We start from the raw sequence: 26,932 nt of genomic DNA, 5'->3' as shown, positions 1-26,932 counted from the left end.
AATATCTATGACGTTTCGGCTCCCACACTGGAGCCTTGTTCAAAATCGTAAAAGGTTATATGTGATGGTCGTCGTGAGAAAAGGCTACTGCAAAAAACCAGTCGCGTGTGTGTGTGTGTGTGTGTGTGTGTGTGTGTGTGTGTGTGTGTGTGTGTGTGTGTGTGTGTGTGTGTGTGTGTGTGTGTGTGTGTGTGTGTGTGTGTGTTTGTGTGTGTGTGTGTGTGTGTGTGTGGTGTGTCGGCTTTTCTTCACTTGACGCCTTTTCTTTCGATGACTTTGCGCCTCATGACAGAGCGAAGTGCCACTGGCTTGAAAACGGCGACGGTCGGAGAGATTCAGCGCCTAAGAACTTTCCTTGTTGAAATGCTTTGTTGTTCTAAGACGGATGGAGGCAAGAGTGCTAGAGTGGGATTGTTTTATTTCTTTGAGCAAATACATTCACCCGAATTATCCAAGGAGTTTCCACCCTTTTCTTAGGCCGAGGCCTTGGACTTAGGCGTTAAATTAGAGCGAGCGCTTTGCTTAGGCCATGCGTGGGTTGGGCCCCAAGGGAATTGAAGATGCGCAGGCAGACATACAGGTGCGGTGAGACGCAAAGTTATTGCCATTACTCTTGCATCCTCCGTACACAAACTGGCGGCAAGAGTTGGTCGCAGCAGTCGTAGTAGAAGCGAGCGAAGGCAGCCTTGCATGGGCCACTATATGGTGGCCTGAGCAAACAGATCCTCCGGATGGCCGAGATCCTGCAGGAGGGGAAACACGAAGTCAACAATCCAGTACCGACATCGAACAAAGGCTGCGCTCACAGGAGCTAGAAGGAAATGCTAATTATTTACAGCTGTACTCTACGTCCTGAAACCTTGATGCTGACAGTTCGCCAGTGGGCACATTGTTTTCTTAGTGAAATCCTTTGTTTCACCTCTTTCCTGTCTATTAAATTGTTCACTTACTCTCGAAACTATAGCACCAGTTAGCCATTGCAGTGCGTGGTAGGAGGGGGGGGGGGCTATTACAGAGTAGTGTGAGCTACCTCAGGCAATATGCAACAACCAGTACCATACAATGCCAGCGGTGCAGAATACCCAATACACTGGAATAAGCTGCGGTGCAGTTTGAAAAAAAAAACAGTCAGGAGCTCTAAGGAACAAAAGTAGTACATGAGCCTGTCAATGCACATTGCCAAAATAAAAACAAAGTTTCTGGTACGAGGAAAGAAACGCGGTGCTATAGCGAAAAACTGCGTAATATAAACAGAACGTATAAAACTCAATCGCTGCAGCAGGTAGAACGAATTCAAAAGAACAGCTGCACAAGCTTTATTACCAAGTATCCCTTCATTGCCTTCATTACCAAATGTGATACCTAGTAATAGATTTCATTCTAAATGGACTTAGGGATATATTGCCCCCGTTGAACGCGGTAAAACCACGTTTGTTGAGGGATAGCTCGGTTTTGCTCGGCCCACACGCTGATCGGCGCCGTAAGCGCTATCGTCGCCAACGCGCTGTGAACTTGGATGCAGCCAGTGCCTGTGGCGGTGGCGACAAGAGAGCATACCTACCTTGAGCCGTAGTTGGTCTTTGCCAACGCGCGGCGCTAGCGTTTCCCTGAAGCTATTTTTTACAGTAAAGCTCCCCATCGGTTTCGTCTCCGTGGACAAAAAAAAAACGCATGGGTAATAAACACGTGGGCCAAAAAAAAAAAAAGAGAACGGCGTCGTGCTCGGACGCTTCGTAAAAAAACATCGTGCTCGAATGCTGCCTTTCAAGCGTGCAGATTCTAAATTTAATAGACGTTCTCGACGCCGCTCCTCGTATATGCGCTCAGCTTAAGCGAGGAAGGTACTATGCTATCAACCGTTTCAAACGTGCAAATTTTTAATTTATTACACGTTCTTCTCCAGGGTACACTCTACAAGTTCAACAACATTCGCTTCAACACGCAGAGTTTCGAACATCTCCCGGACCAAGGGGAGACAGGCCGAGACGAGGTCGACAGGCTGATGGACGTCGACGACTTGGATGACCCAAAGGAATGCGTCACCGCTTTGAACGCGTAGAGTCAGGCGGTTGTGCGTGATGAAACGTGCATGGCCTGCCTGCAAAATCAGACGCACTTCTTGGCCATCGGTACCGGTGAAGGCCAGACGCCAGTCTCACTCCTGCACGATTCTAATTCAAGCGACGTCGCAATGGGTAATCATCCTGGGTGTCGTTTACCGCTTCGCTGTCCAACCGTCATCACAGCGTGGATTGGAGCCGTAACTTTTAAAACGTTGCTTTGACCCAACGTTGGATTCTAGAAAGGTTGCTTCGACGCGCATTGCGAAGGAACGCGAGGCGCGTGGTAGGAAGCATGGGATCAACCAAGGAGGCATGGCTTCCCTTTTCGGGACGTAATTTCCACTCCAGCATTTCTTTTCAAAACTCCTTCGAATCGACGCGCTGAGACGCTAGAGAAACGTCGGCGCGAACTCATCGGTGAGAACTTTGCGCCATCTTGCGACCAATGTGTGCACAATTTTTACGCCGCTCACGCAGTTCAAAGACACCATCGAATGAGCCCCTAGACGCTGGCATGACGTTGGCTGAGCTTGAAGGTCACACTAATGGAAAATGGCATTTTCTGGGATTGTACCTTGAGGAGTAGAGCTAGTCCGCCAAAAAATTCGGCAGGTCCCACGCCTTGTGGGAATCGGTTTCATGCGAAGCAGTCAGCGAATTGTTCTACGCTGCATTTTTCTGGCTTTGAGCCAAGCGTTACGAGGTGGATCGACGTGTTTTTGTAAGTGTAGTACTTCTTTGCACATCGTGGGCTTATCAGGCACGTGGACAACACTGGCGTTTAAAGGGTAACTCCAGTCTGACATAACGTCAGCGCTCACGTTAGAGCACATAGGTCAGTATTATCGAAACGAAGTGAACATTTCGTTGCTTTCAAATGAACATCATACCTAACTTTCGTTAGCGTATTCCTCCAGGGTCTAGCAACGCTTGAATTTAGCTTGGTGAATCACAGGAATAAAACGGTAATGTATATTAGACTGCTATAAAGGCGGAGCCAACACTGGAACCACAGACGTTAAGCTGACATGACACCTGTATCATAGGAGTACATATGTAGCGTTTTTGCTTTGTTATTAAATTAGACAGCTGGCGCCAAAACCACCATTGATGTTGCACCGACATCACGCCTGCATAGGGTGTTTTTTCTAAGGGTCTTTCTAGACCTGGCGTGGCTCTGTGGTAGAATAAGTGACTGCCGCGTAGAATGCTCATGTTCGATTCCTGCAGGGATCGTCATTTTTAATCTTTGCATTCGTCGGGTCCACGCTGCCGATGACGGTTTTTAAATGCAAAGCATTTCTTAGCGAGCCTCTGGCACTTTGACCGTATCTATCTATCTATCTATCTATCTATCTATCTATCTATCTATCTATCTATCTATCTATCTATCTATCTATCTATCTATCTATCTATCTATCTATCTATCTATCTATCTATCTATCTATCTATCTATCTATCTATCTATCTATCTATCTATCTATCTATCTATCTATCTATCTGGCCGCCTACGTCTGGGTGCTCTCATGATCACCTCCTTAACTTGGTGTAGACCAAAATTTGCATGGGAGAGTAAGAGGATTTGACGAATATTACGGCCGGGTCATGACATAAATAACGTTAAATTCTTGTCGCATACGTCGTCAAACCCTTTCCACTAGACACGTGTGGCACATACCCGTTTACCACGGGCCACGGTGTACGGGTATACGCCACAGGTGATTGACAGTTTATATCTACCTAGGAACGGCGCGAAGAGACATTGTTAACTTATATGCTAGAGCGTTAAGGAAAACCAACATCGGCAGCGTTGACTCAACGACTGGAAAGAATGAAAATTAGGATCCCAGAAGGAACTGAACCCAAGCATTCTGCGTAGCGATCAGGTATTCTGCCACTGAGCCACGCCAGGTCTATAAATTGGTTTGGAATAACAGCCTACGCTGGCGTAATATCGGTGCAACGTCAATTGTGGTTGTGGTGCTGGCTATCTAATTTTACAAGAAAGCAATGAACACTACATGATACTCCTAAGATATCTACTCCTACGATACAGGCGTCATATCAGATTAACGTCTGTGGTTCCAGTGTTGGCTCCGCTTTTATAGCAGTCTAATAAACATTGCGTTTTTATTGCTATGATTCACCAAGCTATATTGAAGCATTGCTCGACCCCGGAGGAATACATTAACGAAAGTTAGATATGATATCCACATCCGCGCACGGTAAAATGCACTTAGTTAGCCAGAACGACGCTGTGTCCTCTTCATTTCTTACGAGGCTGGGCAATGGCCTCATGCTGACCGAGGATGATGCCAGATTGATTGACAGCCGCTTTGTAGACTAGGCTACGTAGGCCACATACGCCCAGGTAGTCTGCAAATACGACAAACACCATCCACTGATGTTGGTCTACGTAGCATATGCAGGCCTACCAGCCTCGACGGCCTATACCTCACCAACGCGAAGGGTGGCTTCAGGTTCGGTTGGCTTCAGAGCGCGTTATGGAACCTTAGAAGGTCGAAATTATCCGGAGCCCTCCACTACCGCGTCTATGATTGCCAGAGTTCCTTTCGGACGTTAAGCTCTACGAACAACCAGCATTTACATAAGAACTTCACCTCATCTCAAACGGTAGCAAAAGTTTTTTAAGTGCCGAGCACTTTAGGGGCCCGGGCTGTCGTGTGATGTCGACCTCTATGTAGCTTGGCGTAACGCTGGCGAAACCACGAATAGCATAGCCATCTGTAGCATATTAGCAGCGCCAAGGAGTAGTCTTCTTCCTCTTTATCTTCGAGCGCTTCGATGATGATGTCATGTGCGCCGCACTTTAGCGGCCCGGGCTTTCTTATGCTACCATCGCATAGCGTAACGCAGGCAAAACCACGTATAAAAATGGGACAAAAGATCAAGCAAGCGAGAAATAGAAAGATAGAGAAAGAAAGGGAACAAATGGGGAAGCAAAATGAAAATAAATAGAAAAAAACGAGAGCAAAAAGACAGAAAAATCTGGAAAAGAGGAAAAGAAATGGTAAATAGGAAAGAAAGAGAAAACCGAAGAGAAACAAACGACGCTGCCCAGATCCGCACTTCCTTGAGGCTTGGCAGCAATAGTGCGAAGCACCCTTAATTTCTTTTACAAGAGAAGCTGTTTTCGCTGTCGGTAACTTGTGCTCCGTCGTACAAAATATCATCATCATGAACCGGCAGGTGCTGTCTTCATTCTCATTACAGTGAAGCCGTTTAAGCTATCGGTAACTTGTGCTCCATCGAGCGAAAATCCTAGAGTGGGTATGCGCCACGCGAATTGGGCAAGCCCCACTGCCGTGTACAGCAGGTGCGAGTCCAGGTATATCTTGACAACTTCAGCTACCGCAAGGGTTAAATCATGATCATGGGCGTTAGTCGTCGGTACGGAGATGCGCCACTAGTCGTCAATGTGAGTGCGTCTACATTAAGCGGTGCTATGTCTTCCAAACAATAATAGACATTGTACACACTCTCATATACCAATGCACTATTAACAATCAAATACTTCTGTGACAACACGTTTCACTTTCGTGTTATACCGATTCCCATGACGGAGGGATCAGGCATCTTTTTTCGCTTTTCCGCGCCGATTTCAATGACGCATGGGTTACGCCACGCAGTACCAAGTAACCGGAACTACTTCCCTTCTAAATCACAATAATTACACTTCACACTTGATTGCAAGAGCTTGTCTTTCACCGATGCCGCTTTGCGGAGCTCCAGATGTCACTTGTCACTTATCTCGGATACACTGTGGTGCGTGTTATGCCGATAACGAAATGTACTGGCCGTTCGCCGTACGCTGTTATCTAAAGGACGCAGAGATTACGACATGTAGTACCAAGCAGGAGAAACCGCTTCTCCAGAAAGCTCCCTTTTAAGTCACATTACTCATACTTCATGCTTGAATGCAGCACTTTGTCCTTCACCCATGTCACCGTGTAGAGGTCATGTTGTCGGTTAGCTCGGATAAAGTGCGTTGCGGATTTTGCTGATAACAAAATACACTCACCGTTCGCCGTACGCTCTTATTTCAAGGACGCAGAGATTACGTCATGTAGTACCAAGTAGGTGAAACCGTTTACCCAGAAAGCTCTGTCACATTTCTCATACTTCATGCTTGAATGCAGCAGTTTGTCCTTCACCGATGTGGTCGTGTAGAAGTCCTATCGTCACTTATCTCGGATAAACTGCGGGGCGTGTTATGCTGATAATGAAATGCGCTCGCCCTTCGTCGTACGCTCTTATCTCAAGGACGCAGAGATTACGCCATGCAGTAGCAAGGAGGCGAAACCGCTTCCCCAGAAAGCTCTGTTTTAAATCACATTTCTCATACATCATGCCTGAATGCGGCAGTTTGTCCTTCACCGATGTCGTCGTGTAGCGTTCCTATCGTCACTTATCTCGGACAAGACAAACTGCGGGGCGTGTTATGCTGATAATGAAACGTACTCGCCGTTCTGCGTATTCCCCTTTTTGAATGACTTAATGATTACGCCATGTACTACCAAACAGCCGAAACCGCTTTCCCTCTAAGTCACATTAATCAAACTTCACGCTTGGATGCAACAACTTGTCCTTGACCGATGCCTTCATGTGGAGCTCCAGATGTCGCTTATCTCGGATACACTGCGGTACGTGTTATGTTGATAATGAAATGTATATGATAGTCCGGCAGCAGTGCACATAGCTTTCAGACGGCTAAAACATATCTGAATTTCTTTGCAGGAAAGCCCTGCCGCGGTGGTCCAGTGCTTATGGCGCTCGACTGCTGACCCGAAGGTCGCGGGATCGAATCCCGGCCGCGGCGGCTGTATTTTCAATGGGGGCGAAAATGTTTGAGGCCCGTGTACCTGGCCTTAGGTGCACGTTAAAGAACTCCAGGTGGTCGAAATTTCCGGAGCCCTCGACTACGGCGTCCCGATATAATCATGTCGTGGTTTTGGGACGTTAAACTCCAGATATAATTATCTTTGCAGGAAATTTCTACATGTACGCTTTGGCAGGATGCTACAACAAACCTACCCATTATCGACGCATGGTCTGCAACGCATCGAGAACCGGCATCTTGACGCAGCTCGCTTGATTGCTGGAACGAGATATCACGGATTCGGCGCAGAATGCTGTCAGCTGATTCTCGGCTGACTTCATAAGCGCTGTAATCCTTGTAGGCTGCACACTCCGGCGGCAGTGCACAAAGCAACCTGACGGCTAAAACATATCTGCAATTATTTGCAGCTAAGCAAGAGGTATCATTGTGCTACTTTCCTTGCTTTCTTGCACTGCTGCCGGACAAACGATTTTGCTTTCAAATTTGTTCGCGAAAGTTCCTATGATGAGTAACGATGACAAGAAGAAGTCGCAGATTTAAGCTGTGATTTGTAACGGGAAGTACGTGCCGAAATGAGGTCACTAAAAGAAAGCCTGAAAGTTCAATGTGATACATGCGATGAAGTAAAGGAAGTAAGAACTGATATCAAGACATTGAGAGCGGAAATAAAATCGCTGGTTTCTCATAACTAAAAACTGAAAGCGGCGAACCATCAGCTTGAAAAGAAGGTTGAAGAACTTGAACAGTATGAAATAAGTAACAGCCTTGAAATAAAGGGTGGACACGAGCAAGTTGACTTATCTGTCGTTGTGAACAAGATAGGTGATCTCGTGGGCGAGCTCATCTAATGACCTCCGCTTCTGCCACAAGGTGTGGACGGCAAAATAGTAGGAACGGAGCATTGTTGTCCGGCTCAGCTCACGCACAAAACGTAATGCGGTGCTCGCAAAATCAAAGAAACAGAAGATCCTTTCGAGTAACCGCGATTACGACGGCACGGGAAGTGTCATGTACGTTAACAAGCACCTGACGCGTCAGAACAAACAGGTTCTTAGCGCAGGCCAAGCAAGAAAAAATAATTCTGCAAAATTGAAATTTGTATGGTAGGCACGCAACGATAAAACGTCTGATGTAATGCGGATAACAAGCGCCGCTGATTTAGATCTCATTAGGTAAAGAAAGAGGAAGGAGTCGAAAGAGGAAGGAAATTTTTTTCAGCCTAAGATTTTTCCGACTTCACAGTGTCGACTATAGAAGCAACAATACCAATAATTAGTGGCGCCTCCTTTACTACACTACATCTAAATATAAGAAGTGTTTGGCACAAGCACGAAGCATTTAATGTACTAATGAGTTCTGTTCTCTTCACGCGGTCATTGATGCAATATTGTTTACAGATACATAGCTGTGTAAAAGTGATATGTCTCCCGAATTCACTAAAGGAGATGTAGCACGCATGGATCGCGTAGGCAGAGGTCGACGGCTGTCTATGTATCTCCGCCAGCAATATTGTTTTCAAATGTTTGATGAACTATCTGGGAGTAACGGCGATACAGAATGCATGTCGATAGAAACAAATTCTTTTTTACTTGCTGAGGTGCATAGACCTGCAACTGGTTATAAGCGGCATTTTCTCACTCATTTGGAACACCTCTTGCATCGTTCCAATGAGATAAAAAAACATACTCTATCATGGGTGATGTGAATATCAATATGATGAGTGAAGACTTGTATGTACTTGATTTAATATCGGTGCCAAAATGCCCTTATAGATCCTACGCGTGTTACTCACAATAGCACCACGTCACTTGCCGCTTGTATAATAAGCCTAAAAAAATTTGGCATATCCCACGAATTGTGAAAATCGGTTTCATGCGAAGCAGTCAGCAAGTACTTTTATGTTGTATTTATGGCTTGGAGCGAAGCGTTACGAGACGGCTCAACGTGTTTCTGTAAGTGTAGTAGCTGTGTGAACATCGTGGGCTTACCAGGCACGTCGACAACACTGGCGTTTAAAGGGTAATTTACGATGTGACGTAACGTCAGCACTCACGTTAGTGCACATGCGTCAATATTATCGAAACTAAGTGTACTTTACGGTGCAAGTATGTGAATTTCATCCGTAACTTTCGTTAATGTATTCCTCTGGGGAAGAGCAACGCTTCAATATAGCTTGCTGAATCATAAGAATACGAATGTAAGCTTTATTAGACTGCTATAAAAGCGGAGCCAACACTGCAGCCACAGACGTTAACCTGACATGACGCCTCTATCGTATGAGTACATATGTGGCGTTTATTTCACGTAGAAAACAGCGCTACGAGACGGGACAAAGAAAGGGCACAAACACGGCGCTGACTATCAACCAAATGTGCTTTTATTCCACCAGTCCGCATATTTATACATCACCATGACTAACGAAAGCATAACAAAAAACCAGAAAAAACCGGTCAGCCTGCGCAAAGGCAAGAAAATTTTAACTCGACAGAAATGCTATCTCCTTCGGAAGCAGTGAAATCGAGGGGAGGCTAACACATGCCTCGCCGCCTTTACAAATGTGATACGCTTCAGAAACGAGACGCGCACGTTCGTCATAGTACTTTGATAGGAAATTCGTATCTTTAAAAGATGGCTGGCAGCCGCATTCATTGCAATGAATGGATAGTTGACTGTCTTTTGCTTGTTTAGAGACCTTGTTCACGTGCTCGCGCAAGCGGTCATTAGCACACCGGCCAGTTTGACCAACATAGTAACGCCCGCAGGAAAGAGGAATCTTGTACACAACAGAATCGCAACATTCAACAAACTTTTGCCGGTGCTTCTTACTACATCTTTCCGTCTTGGTTTCTCTGTTTTCCGTCTTGGTTTCTCTGTTTAGACGGAAAGATGTAGTAAGAAGCACCGGCAAAAGTTTGTTGAATGTTGCGATTCTGTTGTGTACAAGATTCCTCTTTCCTGCGGGCGTTACTATGTTGGTCAAACTGGCCGGTGTGCTAATGACCGCTTGCGCGAGCACGTGAACAAGGTCTCTAAACAAGCAAAAGACAGTCAACTATCCATTCATTGCAATGAATGCGGCTGCCAGCCATCTTTTAAAGATACGAATTTCCTATCAAAGTACTATGACGAACGTGCGCGTCTCGTTTCTGAAGCGTATCACATTTGTAAAGGCGGCGAGGCATGTGTTAGCCTCCCCTCGATTTCACTGCTTCCGAAGGAGATAGCATTTCTGTCGAGTTAAAATTTTCTTGCCTTTGCGCAGGCTGACCGGCTTTTTCTGGTTTTTTGTTATGCTTTCGTTAGTCATGGTGATGTATAAATATGCGGACTGGTGGAATAAAAGCACATTTGGTTGATAGTCAGCGCCATGTTTGTGCCCTTTCTTTGTCCCGTCTCGTAGCGCTGTTTTCTACGTGAAGTCATGCACCAACCAGCCCAAATCCGTACCCTACTGGCGTTTATTGTTTTCATCTAAAATTAGATAGCCAGCACCACAAGCACAATTGACGTTGCACCGCCATTACGGCTGCATGGGCTGTTTTACAGTGAAAGCTGTTATGAGATCATTTCAACGGCCGTTTTTGGCGCCGTAGTTGTCCACCGCCGCCGCCGCCGCCGGTGTCCGTAACCACTATCGCTCGAAATAAAAAAAAACGAAAAAATTTACAGTATGGAACTGGGTTCGAACCTGGGCCCTCTGTGTGGGAGCCCAGTGTTGCACCTCAGAGCCATGCCGGTGCTTGGAACTGCCTTGCAAGAAGACGCTATACAGGCTTCATGTCCAGAAGGAACCACATTAACATATCTAATTTAGTGTGGTAGAAGAGTGAAATAACAACCATGCACCACACAACGCGAATTCTGTAACCAGGCGTCACACAATGCGAATTGCGCAACGAGTGGGCTGTTGGATGCTTCAAACCTATTACAAAGGGCTCTTCCATAATTCTTCATCGTCATCAGGCACAACACCCACAAAGTGCGCATAATGCCTTACATGTTTTTAGCGGGTACCACGGCTCTCCGTTGAATGACGAAAAATGGCATAGTGGCTGTTTTCCTACTTCACAGAAATTATGATGAGTTATAGCGTAGTGGGTTCCTCGCAAGTGCACTTGCATCGGTTGCCAAGGAAACCCATAAGCCCATCATCCATTTCCTCAGGGTCTCAATAAAGTTCTTCTCTCCTCTCTCTGTCTCTCTTTCTCACGTCAACGTATGTTATATTGCATGGTTAGAGAGTGAAATGGCGACCGGGCGTCACATAATGCGAATTACGTAACTGGTGAGCCCTTTAAAGCTTCCAAAACATTACAAGGGCTGAGCCACAATTCTTCATCGTCATCAGTAGTCAGGTAAACAAAGTGGACATAATGCCTTACATATGTGTAGCTGGAACCTCGCTTCTGCGCACAATGATGAACAATGGCGTTGTAGGTGCTTCCCAACTTCACAAATATTGTGATTTATAGCGTAGTGGGTACCTTGCTAGTGTACTTGTATTAGTTGCCCCAAGAGAGTATACAACGGGCTCTAGAAATGCCGCTCTTCCAGCTTTTGCTGTGACTGTGCTGCGCTTTCCGCGCAGGCCTGGCGTTTTTTTCCAAACCAGTTCATTGACCTGGCGTGCTTCTGTGGTAAGATACCTGGCTGCCACGCAGAATGCTTGGGTTTGATTCCTGCTGTGATCCTAATATTTCCATTCACCGGGTCAACGCTGCCGATGTCGGTTTTTTATAACACCCTCGCATTTATTTACCAATGTCTGTTGTCGCCATTCCATGGTCATTCACCTGTGGCGCATACCCGTACACCGTGGCTCATGGTAAACGGTTATGTGCTACACGTGTCTGGAGCAAAGGGTGTGACGGCGTACGCGGCAGAATTTTCACCTGATTCATATCTTGACCTGACAGTCATATTCGTCAAATCATCTTACCCTCCCACGCCAATTTGGTCTACACCAAGTAAAGGAGCCGATCATGAGAGCACACAGACACATGCGGATAGATAGATAGATAGATAGATAGATAGATAGATAGATAGATAGATAGATAGATAGATAGATAGATAGATAGATAGATAGATAGATAGATAGATAGATAGATAGATAGATAGATAGATAGATAGATAGATAGATAGATAGATAGATAGATAGATAGAAACACTGAAAGTGCCAAAGGTTCGCTAAGAAATGCTCCGCATTTAATAGATGCGAAGGCACTGCGGGCGTATTGTGTTTAATCCTAAGTGACCCTCTACAAATTTAGATTTCTACACTAAACCTGCCGCGAAATGATGAAGACCCAAATCTGGCGCGGTGGACGTATGAATGAAAAATCACTGCTTAAAGGGGCCCTGCAACACCTTTCTTAGTTATATTGGAATAGTCTCATTATTGACGTATGACTCTCCACGAGTCATATGCCGCAAAAATTTTTCGAATCCGTCAAGTCTAAGTGGTGTTACCAAATTATAGAGATCACGTTCCGCAGCTTTCTCCCTCAACTCAACGCCGCGAGCGCGCGGAAATCTAGGCAGCGAGTCGACGGAGGGAGCGCAGAGGAGCGAGGCTCCGCCCAAGAGCGCCGGCAGAGTTTTTGTCTTCATTTTTTTCTCTCTGACGTCTGGGCGCAACCACGTGGTCTGTGCCGCCACTTCCGGTCGGCTTGCGTCGTTCTCGTCGAGCGGAGTCGATCGCACTGTGTATCGCGCGTGCTTGAAAACTGCGCGTCGGTTTGGTAATGTTGGGTGTGCACCTCGAACGCCGTAGTGTTTTCATCGCTCTGCCAACCATGGAAGCAAACCTGCGCGCTCGTTTGGAACGAATGACAGCTGAGATCGGTTTCGGCCCACACTCCGATAGACCGCCTCGTAAGACGGCACTGGCAGACGACCCCGAAGCGCCGCCATTACCGGACGCCAGCATTGTTATCGGAGACACGCTGCGCCCGTGCCTCGGTCGGCCGTGAGAACGTGCCGACGATGCAGTTCTCAGCTGACGAGGCAACACTCGAACGGCTGCCACTCTCAACGGCAACCGGCGATGGTCAAAAGCACAGAAATATTCACGTTTTCGGCACTGCGCATGGCGAAGAAAACGGAACCACGCAACTACGAGCAGACGAGCTGTCGGTGAGACCGGAAGTGCTAATATTAATGTTTGTTCGGTGTTTTTAACGCGATAACATAATATAAACATACATATTATCTACTTATTGAACTCAAAATTAACAACGAAAGTAATAATGAGGGTGTTATCGTGATCATAACATCAGCCAATGGTGGAACTGCCGACAATCGCGTCATATTTTGCGGACTAATACATCATTTGTCGAGAGAAGAGGGAGCGATTTTCAGCTGACTTTGAGAATTTATTGTAAATTCCAGGCCGTGCGCATCGCTATAATATTTGGCTCGCGTGTTCTCGGGAGCCTCGACTACCGATCGGCAGCGCTTTTTGAGCATGCTCGAAAAGTGTTGCAGGGCCCCTTTAAGCTTGCCGAATTATATGAAGAAGAGAAGAAATGTTAGAGAAGGAAATGCAGGGAGGTTAACCAGTTTAGGAAAACCGGTCTGCTACCCTACAGATGGGAACAGGGTGGGGTAGGTTTAAAGATGGAGAGGAAAGAGAGAGATAGCACACGACACAGCACACACAGACTCAGTGACATTCGGTCACTCCTGCGTTGTACGCAACATTACTTTCACAGCCGCTTGTCCAAGTTCGTCTCCCTTAAAAGCCTCAGCAATGCCTCCGTTGCCTTCAGCTGCGATGTCTTCTGTTGACGACACGCAAGAATAGTTTCAACAGACATTTTTCTACTGTCAAGGTGTGCTAGAACGGACGCGAGTGACTGTCTTTGAACGTTATATACCGGACAGTCGCACAGGATGTGGTGTAGCGTCTCCTCGCCAAGACAGGCATCGCAAAGAGCATGTGCTGACGGGTCATATGCGTATGAGTAAAGCAATCCTGAGAGCGCTTATGGTACTTTCCTAGTTATCTTCATTGAGTGCTACAATATTGATTTCCCGATACAACAGATCGTAACGCGAAAGGGTAAGAACAGGAATATCTGGATAAGCGACCTCTTGAAACGAATCAAGAGAAAAACACGCTTTGTCACAGATTTCTTGCTACTGGACATATTGCAATACTGCGTTCATTGAAGCAATTTGGAGCAAGCTAAATAGTGAGACTAGATAGGCTAAACTTGGCCATTATGAAGCCATCTTCTCACGCATAATATAAGAACCGGCAAAAATATAGAATAAAGTTAATTCCTTAACTGAGGCAACAGCAACATCTAATACACCTAAAGAAATAAAGGCCAACGAGGTCATTTTAGAGGGCATGGAACTGGCTAACGCAATGAACAAATACTTTGTAAATGTGGCTGTTAGTGATGAAGGCACAACGCAATATGAAAATGAGGCAAATAATTTCATGAACTCTCTCACACTACGCGAAGTATGACCCGAAGTGCACAGATACATAGTAAAATAACTAAGGACAAACGTTGCGAGTGGTTATGATGACGCAAAGTGGCTCCATTTAGGGCTGTCGCATCTACTCTTAGCCCAGTATTAGCATAATCTTAACATTATACTTTTTCTGACTGAAAGCTTCCCAACAAAATTTAAGGCGGCCAATGTTACAGCCATTCACAAAGGCGGCAACACTAGTGAATTAACTAATTATCGTCCGACATTTGTGTCACCCGTCTTCTCAAAGAATTTTTTTTAATGTATAAATGCGCGCCTCCCGAAATATCTTGGTAAATACAATATCTTATCACCGCATCAATATGACTTTCGCAAAAATAAATCCACGGAAGAGGTGCTGGTTAACGTAAGAATCCGCATATTAAAAAAATATTGAAAGTAAATGTTCACGTTAGGTGTCTTCCTTGACTTGCGTAAAGCGTTCGATTCTGTTGACCATAATAATTTACTGTTGAAATTAAGCCGCTATGAATTCGTCGAGTAGTGTCTGACTTATTTAAAAGCTACTGAGCTTCAAGGTATGAATCTGTTAGCATAGACAGTGAAAAGTCCCAGGACATAATAGGAGTTCCGGAGGGTCCATTTTAAGCCCCGTGTTTTTTCTCTGATGTCTGACTGATACTACAGAGGTTCAGTGTACACCCAAAACTGAAATGTTCGCTGACAACAGAAGTGTATTTTCCACATTCGCCATCATTCAGCAAGTAGAAGCGTCAACAAGTCTATACCTCTCGAAACTTTCAGGTTGCCTAACAAGGAAACAAATTAAAACTAAACGCACAAAAAAACACATTTATTATGTTCAGACCTATGAAGAAGCGCATCAGTGATCATACAGTCGTTTCGTTTAACGATGAGCGACTCGAAGAAGCCGGCACACAACTCCTGGGAGTCTGTTTTCACGACCACTTGTCAAGGACACCGCATGTATATATTCTCTTGGCAGATTTAGCTCAATCTGAAGGGTGCTCCTCCCCTCATGGTTACCTGAATGACTCTATTACAGCTTGTTTTACTCCAAACTTCTATACATTCCGGAATGCTGGTATAGGGAACAACTAAGGCCAATTATGATATAATAATATTCTTGCAAAACCGCGTGCTCCGTAAAATATAAAAATATAAAGCTCATCCCAAGGACATGAACACTCAGCAGCGTTTTTTTTAAACATGAAATGCTATCTGTTCGGCATGTATATTACATGAAGCTGATGCAACACATTCACAAACTACAGGACTACTTCCCATGTACTGTATCAATAAAGTATTGCTTAAAGAATTTTGTCCGGAAAACCAAGAAAACATTCACGAAGTATATCAAGCAGGCTATTGAATATAAGATTGTACAATTGCTAAACCTTCATGAATCGAATGTTGATTTTACGCTGAAAGCTAAACCATTTAAATGCCATTATAAATCGTTTCTCCTGTCGACTAATGTAATAGTAGATCCATAGGCATTTGCCTTATACAGTACTTGTATATTTAGTTTGTTTTCCTTGCTGTTAACCACGCTACTAAAACAGAATTCGTTGGTTCCAATAATATGCTTTTTAGTGCACAATGTATGTAGAACTTATCCTGAATCTATAGATCATTTTGAACGTATGTGTATAAAAATACATGCATATGATAGTAGGTAAAACCAAGCAAATATCTCATACAAATAAAATGTGTACTACGTAATGTCACTGATCCCCACCGTATTAATTACCAGGAGTTCAAGACCTCACCAGGCTTTTTGGCCTATGCTCCATGCCTCCCGCCGGGAATTTTTTTTTGTGTGCAAATGAACAATGTTCAATACCGGCCATTTCCCTTACATCCCTGTTTCAATGGCGCATAGATTACGCCATGTAGTACCTACTAGCCGAAACAGCTTACCTTCTAAGTCACACCATTCACACTTCACGCTTGAATGCAACAGCTTATCCTTCACTGATGCCTTCGTGTAAAGCTCCAGATGTCAGTTATCCCGGGTACATTGCGGTGCGTGTTATGCTGATAATGAAATGTACTGGCCGTTGCCTTGCTCCCCACTTTGAATGACGCACAGATAATGCCGGAGAATGCCCGATAAGCACGAATATACGCATAAACTTAGCCTTTTTGCCTGCGGAATTAATTATTGAGTTCTTGTGAAGTAGGTACACTTTTCATGAAGTACACTTCACAACAGAAGGAGCGCTGGCATAGAAGCCGCATAGAGAAAGGCTTACCAGGGAACACCTTCTTGGTCATTCCACGGAAGGCCAGAACAGGTTGCAGTGGTGTCAGAACAGCTGAAGTTAAAAGAAAAGAAAAAAGGGCAATAGCTTGCGACATGCTGTCTCCGACAAATATCTCAGCAATATTGGACGACGTATGCATGAACTGTTGGTCGCGTTCTGAGACTGAATACTGTATTTTTTCTCAACGTTCCCCTTTACCACATCTGCGGAGCGCAAACTGATAGACAATTGATGTCGTCAGATATAAGAATGCTGGAACGTCAATACCGCTGAGACTACCTGCATTTCACAGGCACTACTAATATACATAACTTTCATACATAGCATGCCAGAGCCCCAGACGCGCACATCGATAGTAGGACGAGTCTAAAGTATTCCACTGTGCACCTACTGCGCACTGACGTACACTAAAAACTCTAAAGCAAGAAGATGTTACATATTATTTCCTTAACAAAATTGTTACATAGTGCCACGCTCGTTCCCGGTGCATATCAAGAGCTAGTTCGGACGCGTCCATTGACTTTTTTCTAATTGGATATCACAGCAAACCATGAACGTTTCGTTTCTGACCACTTTATTTTTGGCCCCAAATGCAATCCTTGAAAACGGTAGACATTGTATTTGCTTTGATGAGCTGTGATTTGTTTCCCTAGCAATCTTAATTTTTGCGTGTAACGCATTTGTGTAGCCTGAACACATTGACATTGCCTCGTATTATTGCGCATGCTATTTTTCTAGCCCATTTGATATTGTCTAAAATCTGGCGATCAAGAAGCCTTTGAAAAAAAAAAACATGGCTGATCCCTCTTTCATAGGAATAGGTATAACACGAAAGTAAAACGTGTCTTCACAGACGTAGTTGAGCGTTTGTTGTGCATTGTTTCGCCCCGAGGGCGAAGGAATGAATGCTATGGCAAGAAGTTGTAATGTCACGCGAAGAACGGCAAGTAGCTCGAAACTTGCAACGCTCTGCTCAAGCAGAAAGGACGCTCGGAACAAACATACACAGGATGAGCGCGAACTAACTGTCACAGCTCGACAGTTAAAGCGCGCTGGTCAAATACAGAGGACGCACGAAACGAATGCACAAGTATACACAGGATGAGCGCGAACTGTCACAGTTGTGACCTATTTGTTCGTGAGCAGCGCGCTCTTTTCGCAAAAGCAGCCACTGCAGCGAGTGAAGTGACCTTTGTGCTCTCTGTAACTTCAACGCAAATTTGCGGTGAGGGCGCAAGACGTACAAGATAAGCGCGCGCGCTCGCACGAGCGACCACACCCTGTAGAGGCACACGTTCTTCCCAACTCGTGGGGCGACAACCTTTAAAGCGCGCTCTTCTAGAATCACTAGAAAAATTTCAGAGTATCGCATCTGTTTTCCGCTCGCCGCCGCCGACGCGATTGGCTTACTCGCATCACGTGACCTCTCGCCGCCATATCCCTTCCAAGCGCTTTGGGTGCAGGCGCGTTGAATGCAGAGCGCAGCCGGATATTTAGCAGTACCACGGTCCCTAGAAGTATTTCGTCGCTTTTTTAAACGCGTCATGCAGATGCCAGAGAGTAGCTCGCCAGTAACCGAACGTTGCTGGTGAGCTACTCCGGGAATTTCGTATATTTTTGCATTCCGTCTGGGAAACATTAACGTCAAAGAGCGTCGTTGTACGTGGCTGCATAGTCGGTCGCGGAATGATTTCGCCCCCCACGAAGAACACTCCTTTCTGCAGTGAACTACACAAACTTTGCTGGAAAAGCTCTCATGCAACAGGATACTTCACCTTTTCGGTTCGCTATGTTCAGCGATATTGGAAACTACATACTACATACCTTTCTATTTGCTCGGCTGTAATTTATACCTCGATCTGTTGAACAGATTGTGCATGCATTTCGAGTTTTAAGCGTGTCACGCACGAGAGCGAAATCGAAGACTTATTAAAATAATAACTGTTTACTGTATACTTTGAAGGCAATTGTCGCATGATCATTTGCCACTGCGCAAAACTGAAGCGTGGAACTCTGTTGATAAACTTGGTATAAAGGCTCTGTTATACTCCGACGTGCGTTCGCGTCAGCCCGCGGCGGCGGGAGCTGGCGACGCAAGGTTCGTCACGTTACGTTGACGCGAAAACAGAGCACTCTATACTCCCACTTGCGCGACGCACTACGTTGCCTTGACGCATGCGCAGTTGAGCGCACTCGGCGTCCCTTCTTCACGTAGAGACACAGACGCAGTTTAGTCTGGATAATGTCGCCGGCGTGGAATGCAGCATGTCGCATTTCGCGCCGGCTGCAGCCGGGGCGCGTTGACGGACGCTGGGCGCGTCAGTCGCATCGCACGTTGGCCTATAGAGTGCTGCGCGTTTGTTAGCGTAGCGTCACTGTGCCGAGCGTGCGCGCGCGTCGACGTTACGCTGGAGTATATCAGCCCCTTAAGGCAATGTTATTAAGCGTATTTTTTTTTCAAAAAAGATATTGTTGCTAATGCTGCATTGCGCCGAGCGTACCCTTACAATACTGTTGAGTGGGCGAGAAATTGTCACAGCAAAAAAAAAAAAAAAAAATCGGTCCATCTTTCCACGCATTGAGGTAATCGATTTCATGCGAGCCCTAGATCTACATACATACTGTGTTGCAGTAGCACGCGCGTCGAAAATTTTCGGCATGTGCTATTTCTGATCAAAATAACATAAAGCACTGCGCCGAGGAAGTTTTAACAAGAGTGCATTACGAAAAAAAAAGTTGAAATTAAAAGCAGTGCAGAAACCGAACCCTAGCTCTTTACGCGCTGGCAACGCAAAAAAAAAAAAACTTTGTCGGAACACAGCAAAATATTTGCAAATGCACTGTAACGTTGGGAATATTAAGGAGACAAAAATAGGAAATGAAACAACTGAGTAGTGACGTCAATCATTTTGATGGCCTATTTTCTACGTATCTGTTAAGAAATGACAACGTATTCGCAAAATAAGATGCACCTTACCTACCGCACGTCGATTCGCCCGTGCGTTCGGCTGCTGGCGTTCCGAACCGAGACAAATACTTCACGCACAACTTCCACTTACTGTACACACACCGCTTCTAATACAGATAACACCCAGCTGAACAGCAAGCATGGTGCGCAAGTAAGGTATGCATCAGCGATCAGTCGAAGGACGCATTGCTGAACGTTCTCGATGTTCGATAATGTTCTCGAATGCTCTATGAAGTGAACCTGAACACCGACTGCAAAGCTAGCGCAAACAGTCAACATTCACCAAGTGTCGAAGTAAAGGGCATCTCGTACGGTCATTACGCTAATGCAACTATACAGCTCCGGATCTTGCGAACACACTCGGCCGTGAAACGAAAAGACACCGATGAAGCCACGAAGAGAGTTCGCGAGCACATGGCAATATTCGCCGCACGTTTCATTAGCTACACCGCTTACCGCGCAGTCGATTCATGACTGTCGATGACTCGAAATCACTTCTGATACCCTTTTGAAGAAACACACACACACATATTGCAGTTACGCCGAGCTTAACACGGCATCGAGGCGAAAAGATCGGTCACTTCTCAACACATGTTACCAACGCCCCGGACGGTCCGGAAGGGATATGGCCACCGCCGCCCAATGTTGCCCGCGTGCAGCCTACCTTTGCGGTACTCTGAAATTTTCCAGTGACTCTACGCTCTTCGAGCCCTTAGCGCCATCTCGCTAGTGATAACGAAAACACGCTGATGTACCCCGATCTCTCAGTACCGCCACCGGCAAAAGGTGCATATAAATAGCATGCCGTTAGTATGACGAAAAACGGGCCGCCTGTGGGGGAGTCGTTTCTCGCTGCGCGCTAGGTTTCGAGGGGTCGTAAGTTCGACTCCCGGTGACGGAACTTTTCTTTCTATTTTTCTGTTTGCCATATGTTAGTCTTAATATTTTACGACGTCATATCCGTGACCGAAATGCGTGTGTGGAACCATGGTGGACCCTGGCATAAAACCCTTTCGTGTTAAAAATGAGTTGTTGGGTGAGTTGCATTATGACACGAAACCTTTCCGGGCATCCTGCCTTACAATATTCATTTAGTTATTGTCAATACGTTCCTCGTGCGGTAAACTGGGTACTCGCTATGGGGCATCACGAGATACATTTGGTTGCATATCATTTGTGAAAATAGAATTATGCAAATAGACCGGGTAACAACTGCATTTGTTTTGCAAGGCGTAGGTTCCGTTTGCACCATCGGCACTTCGCATGTTCTATTTTTTTCCACTGTTAACCTAGAAACTAGATTGTTTTGCAAATCAAACGAAACGCTGGATCACAAATACAAACCGATGCACTATTTCTTGTAATTTTGTTTCTTTCCGTTTCCATAGCTTCGCCGCGTGTTTGTTTACGTACATTATTTAGAAATGAAGCAAAGACGTGGCTGTCTCTCCTGTTTTTCCTTATTACATAGTCCAAGTATGCAAGACACGCTTGCATCACATCTGCCTTTCTGCCTGTCATTAGGAGTGATGAATGCCGGAAGGTGGCGGTGGTACCAGGCACCTCCTGTACTCGTGCACGGGTACCAGTGACTGGGAGTCGGCTTCAGTGCAGCCTTATCAACGCCTTTCCAAAATTGCTCCAATAGAAGCTTGATATCACGCTGCCATGAGCGAAGATGAACTCACCTTTATGTTCGGAGCAAGTCTTTTCGCACAGCTCTTTAGTTTCGAAATTGTTCGCGTTCCCGGCGCAACCGCCGAAGAAGAACTCTTCGCACTGTCCTGTCTCCATGTTGTACCACCATCTCAGCCACGGCATTCTGCAGAATCCCGGGTGCGCGGGCAGCTTACATCGCTCGGGGATGCCGGAAGCAGCTGCGAAGAACGATCAGCAAACTTTAAGGTTTATGCAGTAGACATTCTTCGGCGCTCAAAAAACAAAACAAAAAAAAAGACCTGTGAGAGCCCCTCTTACTAATTGCATCGGAGTCTGCCGTGCCATTGTTTTGAAGCGGATTGATGTTAATTGTGCCGATAAAATGTACAAATAATAATAATAATATTAATAATAATAATAATAATAATAATAATAATAATAATAATAATAATAACGTTTATGAAGCGCTCGAGAAAGCGGCAACAATCTGTGAGCACCAAAATTACGGCTTTTGTATCCGTTTTTTCTTAGAAGGAGCGGGCATGCTGCTATTACGTGGTTAAGACATCGCCTGGTCAGACGAGTCCCGTTGTATGGTGTACATACAATGGGTGGACGGATGCAGCTAGCTACACCCCAGCAGCCAGCGCCATAGCCGATGACTGACTAAGCATGCGCTGGGCTAGTGGCCGGGACTGTGCTGGACTGCCCACTGACGGGCTGCATGGGCTCCGAAATGCTGAATATTTTGAACGTGCTTCTTTGCATCAGATGTTGTTGCCCCACTGCAAGCGATGTGGTCCTTTTCTTTCCAGGCTCCACAGCATCGCGAATACAGTGGATGGTCGCCATCACAGCAGAGACACTGAGGCTTCTCAACGCAATATTTCGTACAGCCGGTTTGACCACGGTAGCTTCGAGAACACTAGACGTAGCTTTCACACTTGAACTACATGCGGGCGTTCTAGCCGGACATAGCTTTTTTTTAGAATAACAGACAGCTAAGCTAGTTGATAAGTATGAATTCTAAAAAGACAGGGTGTGCAAACACGTACACAAGAGAGAAATCAGGACACCACAAACAGCGTTTGTGGTGTCCTGATTTCTCTCTTGTCTCCTGACTTCTTTCTTGTTTCCGTGTTTGCACACCATCTCTTTTTAAAATGATTAGCTTTTCCTGCAGCAGTTTCAAGCAAGAACAGGAGATACCATGGAGTGGGCAGCAGTGTCAAGACTTATAATATAATGTTCTACTATACATTTTACCAACCTTGAAATCACGATCGAAACAATACACTGCGCCATACATATTTGTATACCTTACATGTGTGCCGGCCGTACCACCACCCTCTCCCTTGATCAACTTGAAAACCTAACCATCAGTCTTGCGAAATGCTACACTGCATTATTTGTACTGCGTGCTCAGTAGTGACCACATTTTCCTCTCCATAATTACAGCGTGATCAACACTTATAACATGTTGCTCGTTCCAGCAATCAAGACGTTCGCATTCAGAAACACCTGTCCATATGGCGTTGGTGAAGCAGTGTTATGTGCATGTGAATGCTATTTCGCCGAAGGCATCATGTTTGCAGAACTTTTCATAGTGCCGCTGTTGCAAACTTCCAGCAGGCGGTCGCCTTTCGCCATTTTAGTTGCTTCATATCTCGCGCCGATTGTTTCATTGAACCTTTGGCGACGAGCAAGAGAGATGTAGCTATCACTAGCTTTGCCTACTTTAAACTACAAATGACATGGAAATTGAGAGACATGGTGTATTTTTGACGGACGAACAATTATGTCGGGATGCATCACTGCGTACTCGCGTTAGGGTGATAGGATCGCATAGTGACGAAGAAGGACGCTTTCTGCATAGTTCGACTATCTATCTATCTATCTATCTATCTATCTATCTATCTATCTATCTATCTATCTATCTATCTACCTACCTATCTATCTATCTATCTATCTATCTATCTATCTATCTATCTATCTATCTATCTATCTATCTATCTATCTATCTATCTATCTATCTATCTATCTATCTATCTATCTATCTATCTATCTATCTATCTATCTATCTATCTATCTATCTATCTATCTATCTATCTATCTATCTATCTATCTATCTATCTAAATAGCCGCCTGCGTCCGGGCGCTCTCGTGGTGGTCGCCTCCTTGACATGGCGTATACCAAAATTGGCACAGGAGGGTATGACCGCATGATGAGCGCGTTTGTACAGGTCCCGATTTGAACTGTTTGACATGCCTGTCACCTACGTCATCAAATTCTTACCCACAATGCGTGGGCACGGGGCGTCGTCCGAGCCAACGTTTCGACAAGCGGACTTGCCTTCTTCAACGCTGCAACTGAAAGCATTTGCAGCCTTGAAGAAGAGAACTCCGCTTGTCGAAACGTCGTCTCCCGCGACGCAAATTTCACGTCTTGACGAATTTTTCATCCCTTCAAACTTCCACCTGCTTCTGAACTTGTGCCTTTCTTGGATTTTAAAAAAAATTCTTCAAACAGATTGAATATCTTTCAAGCATGCGGAGGCATGTGGAACTACGTTTGCTAATCTCCCTGCAAAAAAAGAACTCGCAAAAGATGGGACGCAAAACCATGAGTACCCTCTACATCACGCCATGGCCAGAGGGTGTCTTGTCTCTGCCACTGCATCCTAAAGACCAAAACACCCCACATGAGGTCAGTCGCGCAGGCGTAGGACTGAGTACTGGCACCCGTTTGCATGTGTCTGTGGTGTCGCTACACACGAAAGCTTGTGGGGCACTCGCTGCAACGTTAGGACCTGCTTATTGTACTACATTTAAGATTTAAACTAGCGCTGTCACGTTTCTGGAAGAACCTTCGAAAAATAGGCCTTGTACGGGCATCGGCGATGCGAAGTTTGCAAGCGCATAATATTCTATTGACATTGCATTGCATGTCCACAACCGGGTTGATTGCACAGCACCGTTTGATTGGCGGAACATGGAAGAGGCCTTTGCACTGCTGCGGGTGTGTCGGGCTGATGATGATGCTGATGAGTAATATTCTATTCCTCTCGTTAGCTTCAATTTTCGGTTATATATACATACGTGGTAAATTATTCTGTAAGGTGACCACTATAAAGATAAAATTACATTTGGCCGTCACATAGGAAGCGGCTGAAAAGATCCAATGAGCTGCAATGTGATCCTTGGCATTTACCTAATTATTATGGCGTTATGCGCCAGATCTTGTCGGTCGTAGTGTGAAACGCTGCCATGGTGATGACATTTCAATGGACGAGAAATGCAAAAGCGCTCATTTATGGCAACCCTTGTGCTAGTTGAAGTGCGCCAGGAGGATAGGAGAATCCTGGAGACAACACAGCCGTCGCGAGCTTGCTGCGGCGTGGTCCTGTGCTATTCTCTATTAAGCTCACTCGGCTGAAGCCTAAGGCCAGCTTTTCGTGCATTGGCAAACAACAGTGGTAAGATGAAGGTAGATGTGTCGCAAAATAATATGTCAGCAAGAGTCTATGACGTTCGTTACAATAAAGAAAGACTATGGCCTCGCAGATAAAATGCGTATTGTTTGAACGCGATACATATTGAAATTAGCTCGTGGAATCCTGTGACACCGCTTGTTTAAGCTTAGAAGCACTAAAATTGTTGAATGGCGATGCTTAAATAAGCTAAATGCTTGTGTTTTCAGGCTGCAAACGGAAACGTAGAGCACTACTATAATTTAAAAAATTATGACGTTTTAGCGTTGAATTCTTTCCTTCGTAAAAACAAAGCACATCGCGCTGATGCTTTCCTAAAACAAATTAAAACGTATCTCGTGGTATTATAAAGGGCACGGCATTACACAATGTCATATTTCTTAAATTCTAACATTTAACAGAAGCATCACCTGCTCGGGGCAATGCAAAATTTATTACGCATGCATGCTAACCAGATCTGGAAACACTTTACATTGTTTGCGCTTGCTCTCGTAGCAAATTAAGGCGCACACGACATAAAATATAACAATATGTTTTTACTTGATGCTCTTTTTTAAGAAAAAGTAGTGACAACGGTAACCAATATTTGCTCACACTTCTTGATAAATAGGTAAACGTAGTATGCATTCTAGATCGCCATCGCGCTTTAGTAGTATATATAGGCAGAGAGAAAGAAAGACAGAAGCTTTTATTCATACAAGAATAAGAGCTCTTCCTCGTTGGGTGGAGCCCTTAGTTGAGGGCCCCATTGGCTCGCGCCACTTCACCTGCACGACGGATCCGCCAGACTGAATGAGTCGGCCAGAAACTGCTGGAATGCATATCGACAAATAAACTTAACACCAGCTTTCATGATAATCATGTACATATACACGTGAACCTTTCCTAATATTTGGCGAGAGGGACTCTTTTCATACGTGTATTAAGTGCAGCGAAAGTTCGGGTTCGCAAACAAAGAGAAAAAACATTAGCTCAGACGTATAAACACAGTGCTCTGCATCTATTACATGAAGCGCCAATGAAATTTTTTGCAACACATACCCAGTGCAGTACTGACGAGCGCTAGAAGAATGTAGAGCTTCATGTTGCCGTTCACGTTCCCACAAGTGCATGCGGTCTTTTCTGACGAATGCTTTTGTAGTGCATGATAACCCTATCGGGAAATTCCCAGTCCACAACCTCGGAGCAGATATTGCGCCAATAAAGGGCGATATGCGATGGGTTCCTGAAACAATGGAACGAGCTAGCAAACACAGCGGTACTATCATTACTGTGCTGTTCGAATGCCTAAGGACAGTGGTACTAAGAAAACAAGGGGAAGCAACCAGTCCACGCAGAAGGCTTGCTGCCGTATCTGCATATATTTCATTCACAGCAAAATCCGTGGAAGCCCACCTGAGTGTCATGTGATTAGGTGAATGAATCACATGCAAATGTTTCAGCACGTGAAGTATTAATGAATAAAACAAAAAGGGGGTATTGCATATACAAGCTAAGGTAAAGTAAAGGCATTGATATGCCAAGCAGATTTTTGTGAGGACTGTAACATACTAAGGTGTCTCCGTGGGTTCATTCGCGATCAATAATTTTCCTGCCTTGTTTCTGTTGCATGTATTCTCTTTGCACTGTTTGCGTCCAGTTTTTGTTATGCACGGTTCTAATTTCGGCGTATGAATCACAGCAAATTATGGTTATTTTCAGCCAGATTACAAGAGCATTCTTGCGTAAGACAAACAATAAAGTCGGCGCTTATTAAGGCCATAGCACTCTCGCACACCGAAACGTCCTCACAAGGGTTCTAACCCATTCCTTGGTGTAACTATATAGCCTACATGAAAGAAACTTGGAGGACGCTTGATCTTTGCCTTCACGAGTAGAGCATGACAGCGTAATCGGGCCCCGTGCGCGTCTCCTTCAACCATACCGCAAGAAAATGAAAGTTTGTGCGCGCAACATTGGCCGCTTCGAACTGTCCTAGAACTTGTAAACTCGACTTCCTGTGCAACCAGCAGGGAAGAAGGAGAGAGGCAGGAAAGAGCACAGTGTTCCAGCAAGTTTTGAGCCGCACTATTCCGTTTTTTCGGAGAAAAGTGCACCGCCTTGTAGTTCTTGTGCACTGCTTCTAGTGCCTTGCTCTGGTGAATCCCTTC

General features: G+C 45.2%; 1 protein-coding gene across 1 annotated transcript in view; it reads right to left on the bottom strand.

The window, feature by feature from the left end:
• Window positions 1-25,876, bottom strand: part of LOC125760398 (PI-actitoxin-Afv2a-like) — a 33,901-nt gene extending 8,025 nt beyond the window's left edge. Inside the window, exons 1-3 of the mRNA XM_049420446.1 lie at window positions 25,824-25,876; window positions 21,321-21,509; window positions 16,653-16,715 (exon numbers count right to left, since the gene is read on the bottom strand). Coding sequence (XP_049276403.1) covers window positions 16,653-16,715; window positions 21,321-21,509; window positions 25,824-25,866 — 295 coding nt within the window. The 5' untranslated portion in view covers window positions 25,867-25,876. The remainder of the gene's footprint in view (window positions 1-16,652; window positions 16,716-21,320; window positions 21,510-25,823) is intronic.
• Window positions 25,877-26,932: the final 1,056 nt, after the last annotated feature.

Source organism: Rhipicephalus sanguineus, chromosome 11, assembly GCF_013339695.2.
Source record: "Rhipicephalus sanguineus isolate Rsan-2018 chromosome 11, BIME_Rsan_1.4, whole genome shotgun sequence".
Classification (NCBI taxonomy): Eukaryota; Metazoa; Arthropoda; class Arachnida; order Ixodida; family Ixodidae; genus Rhipicephalus; species Rhipicephalus sanguineus.
This window is presented reverse-complemented; position numbering and strand designations above follow the sequence as displayed.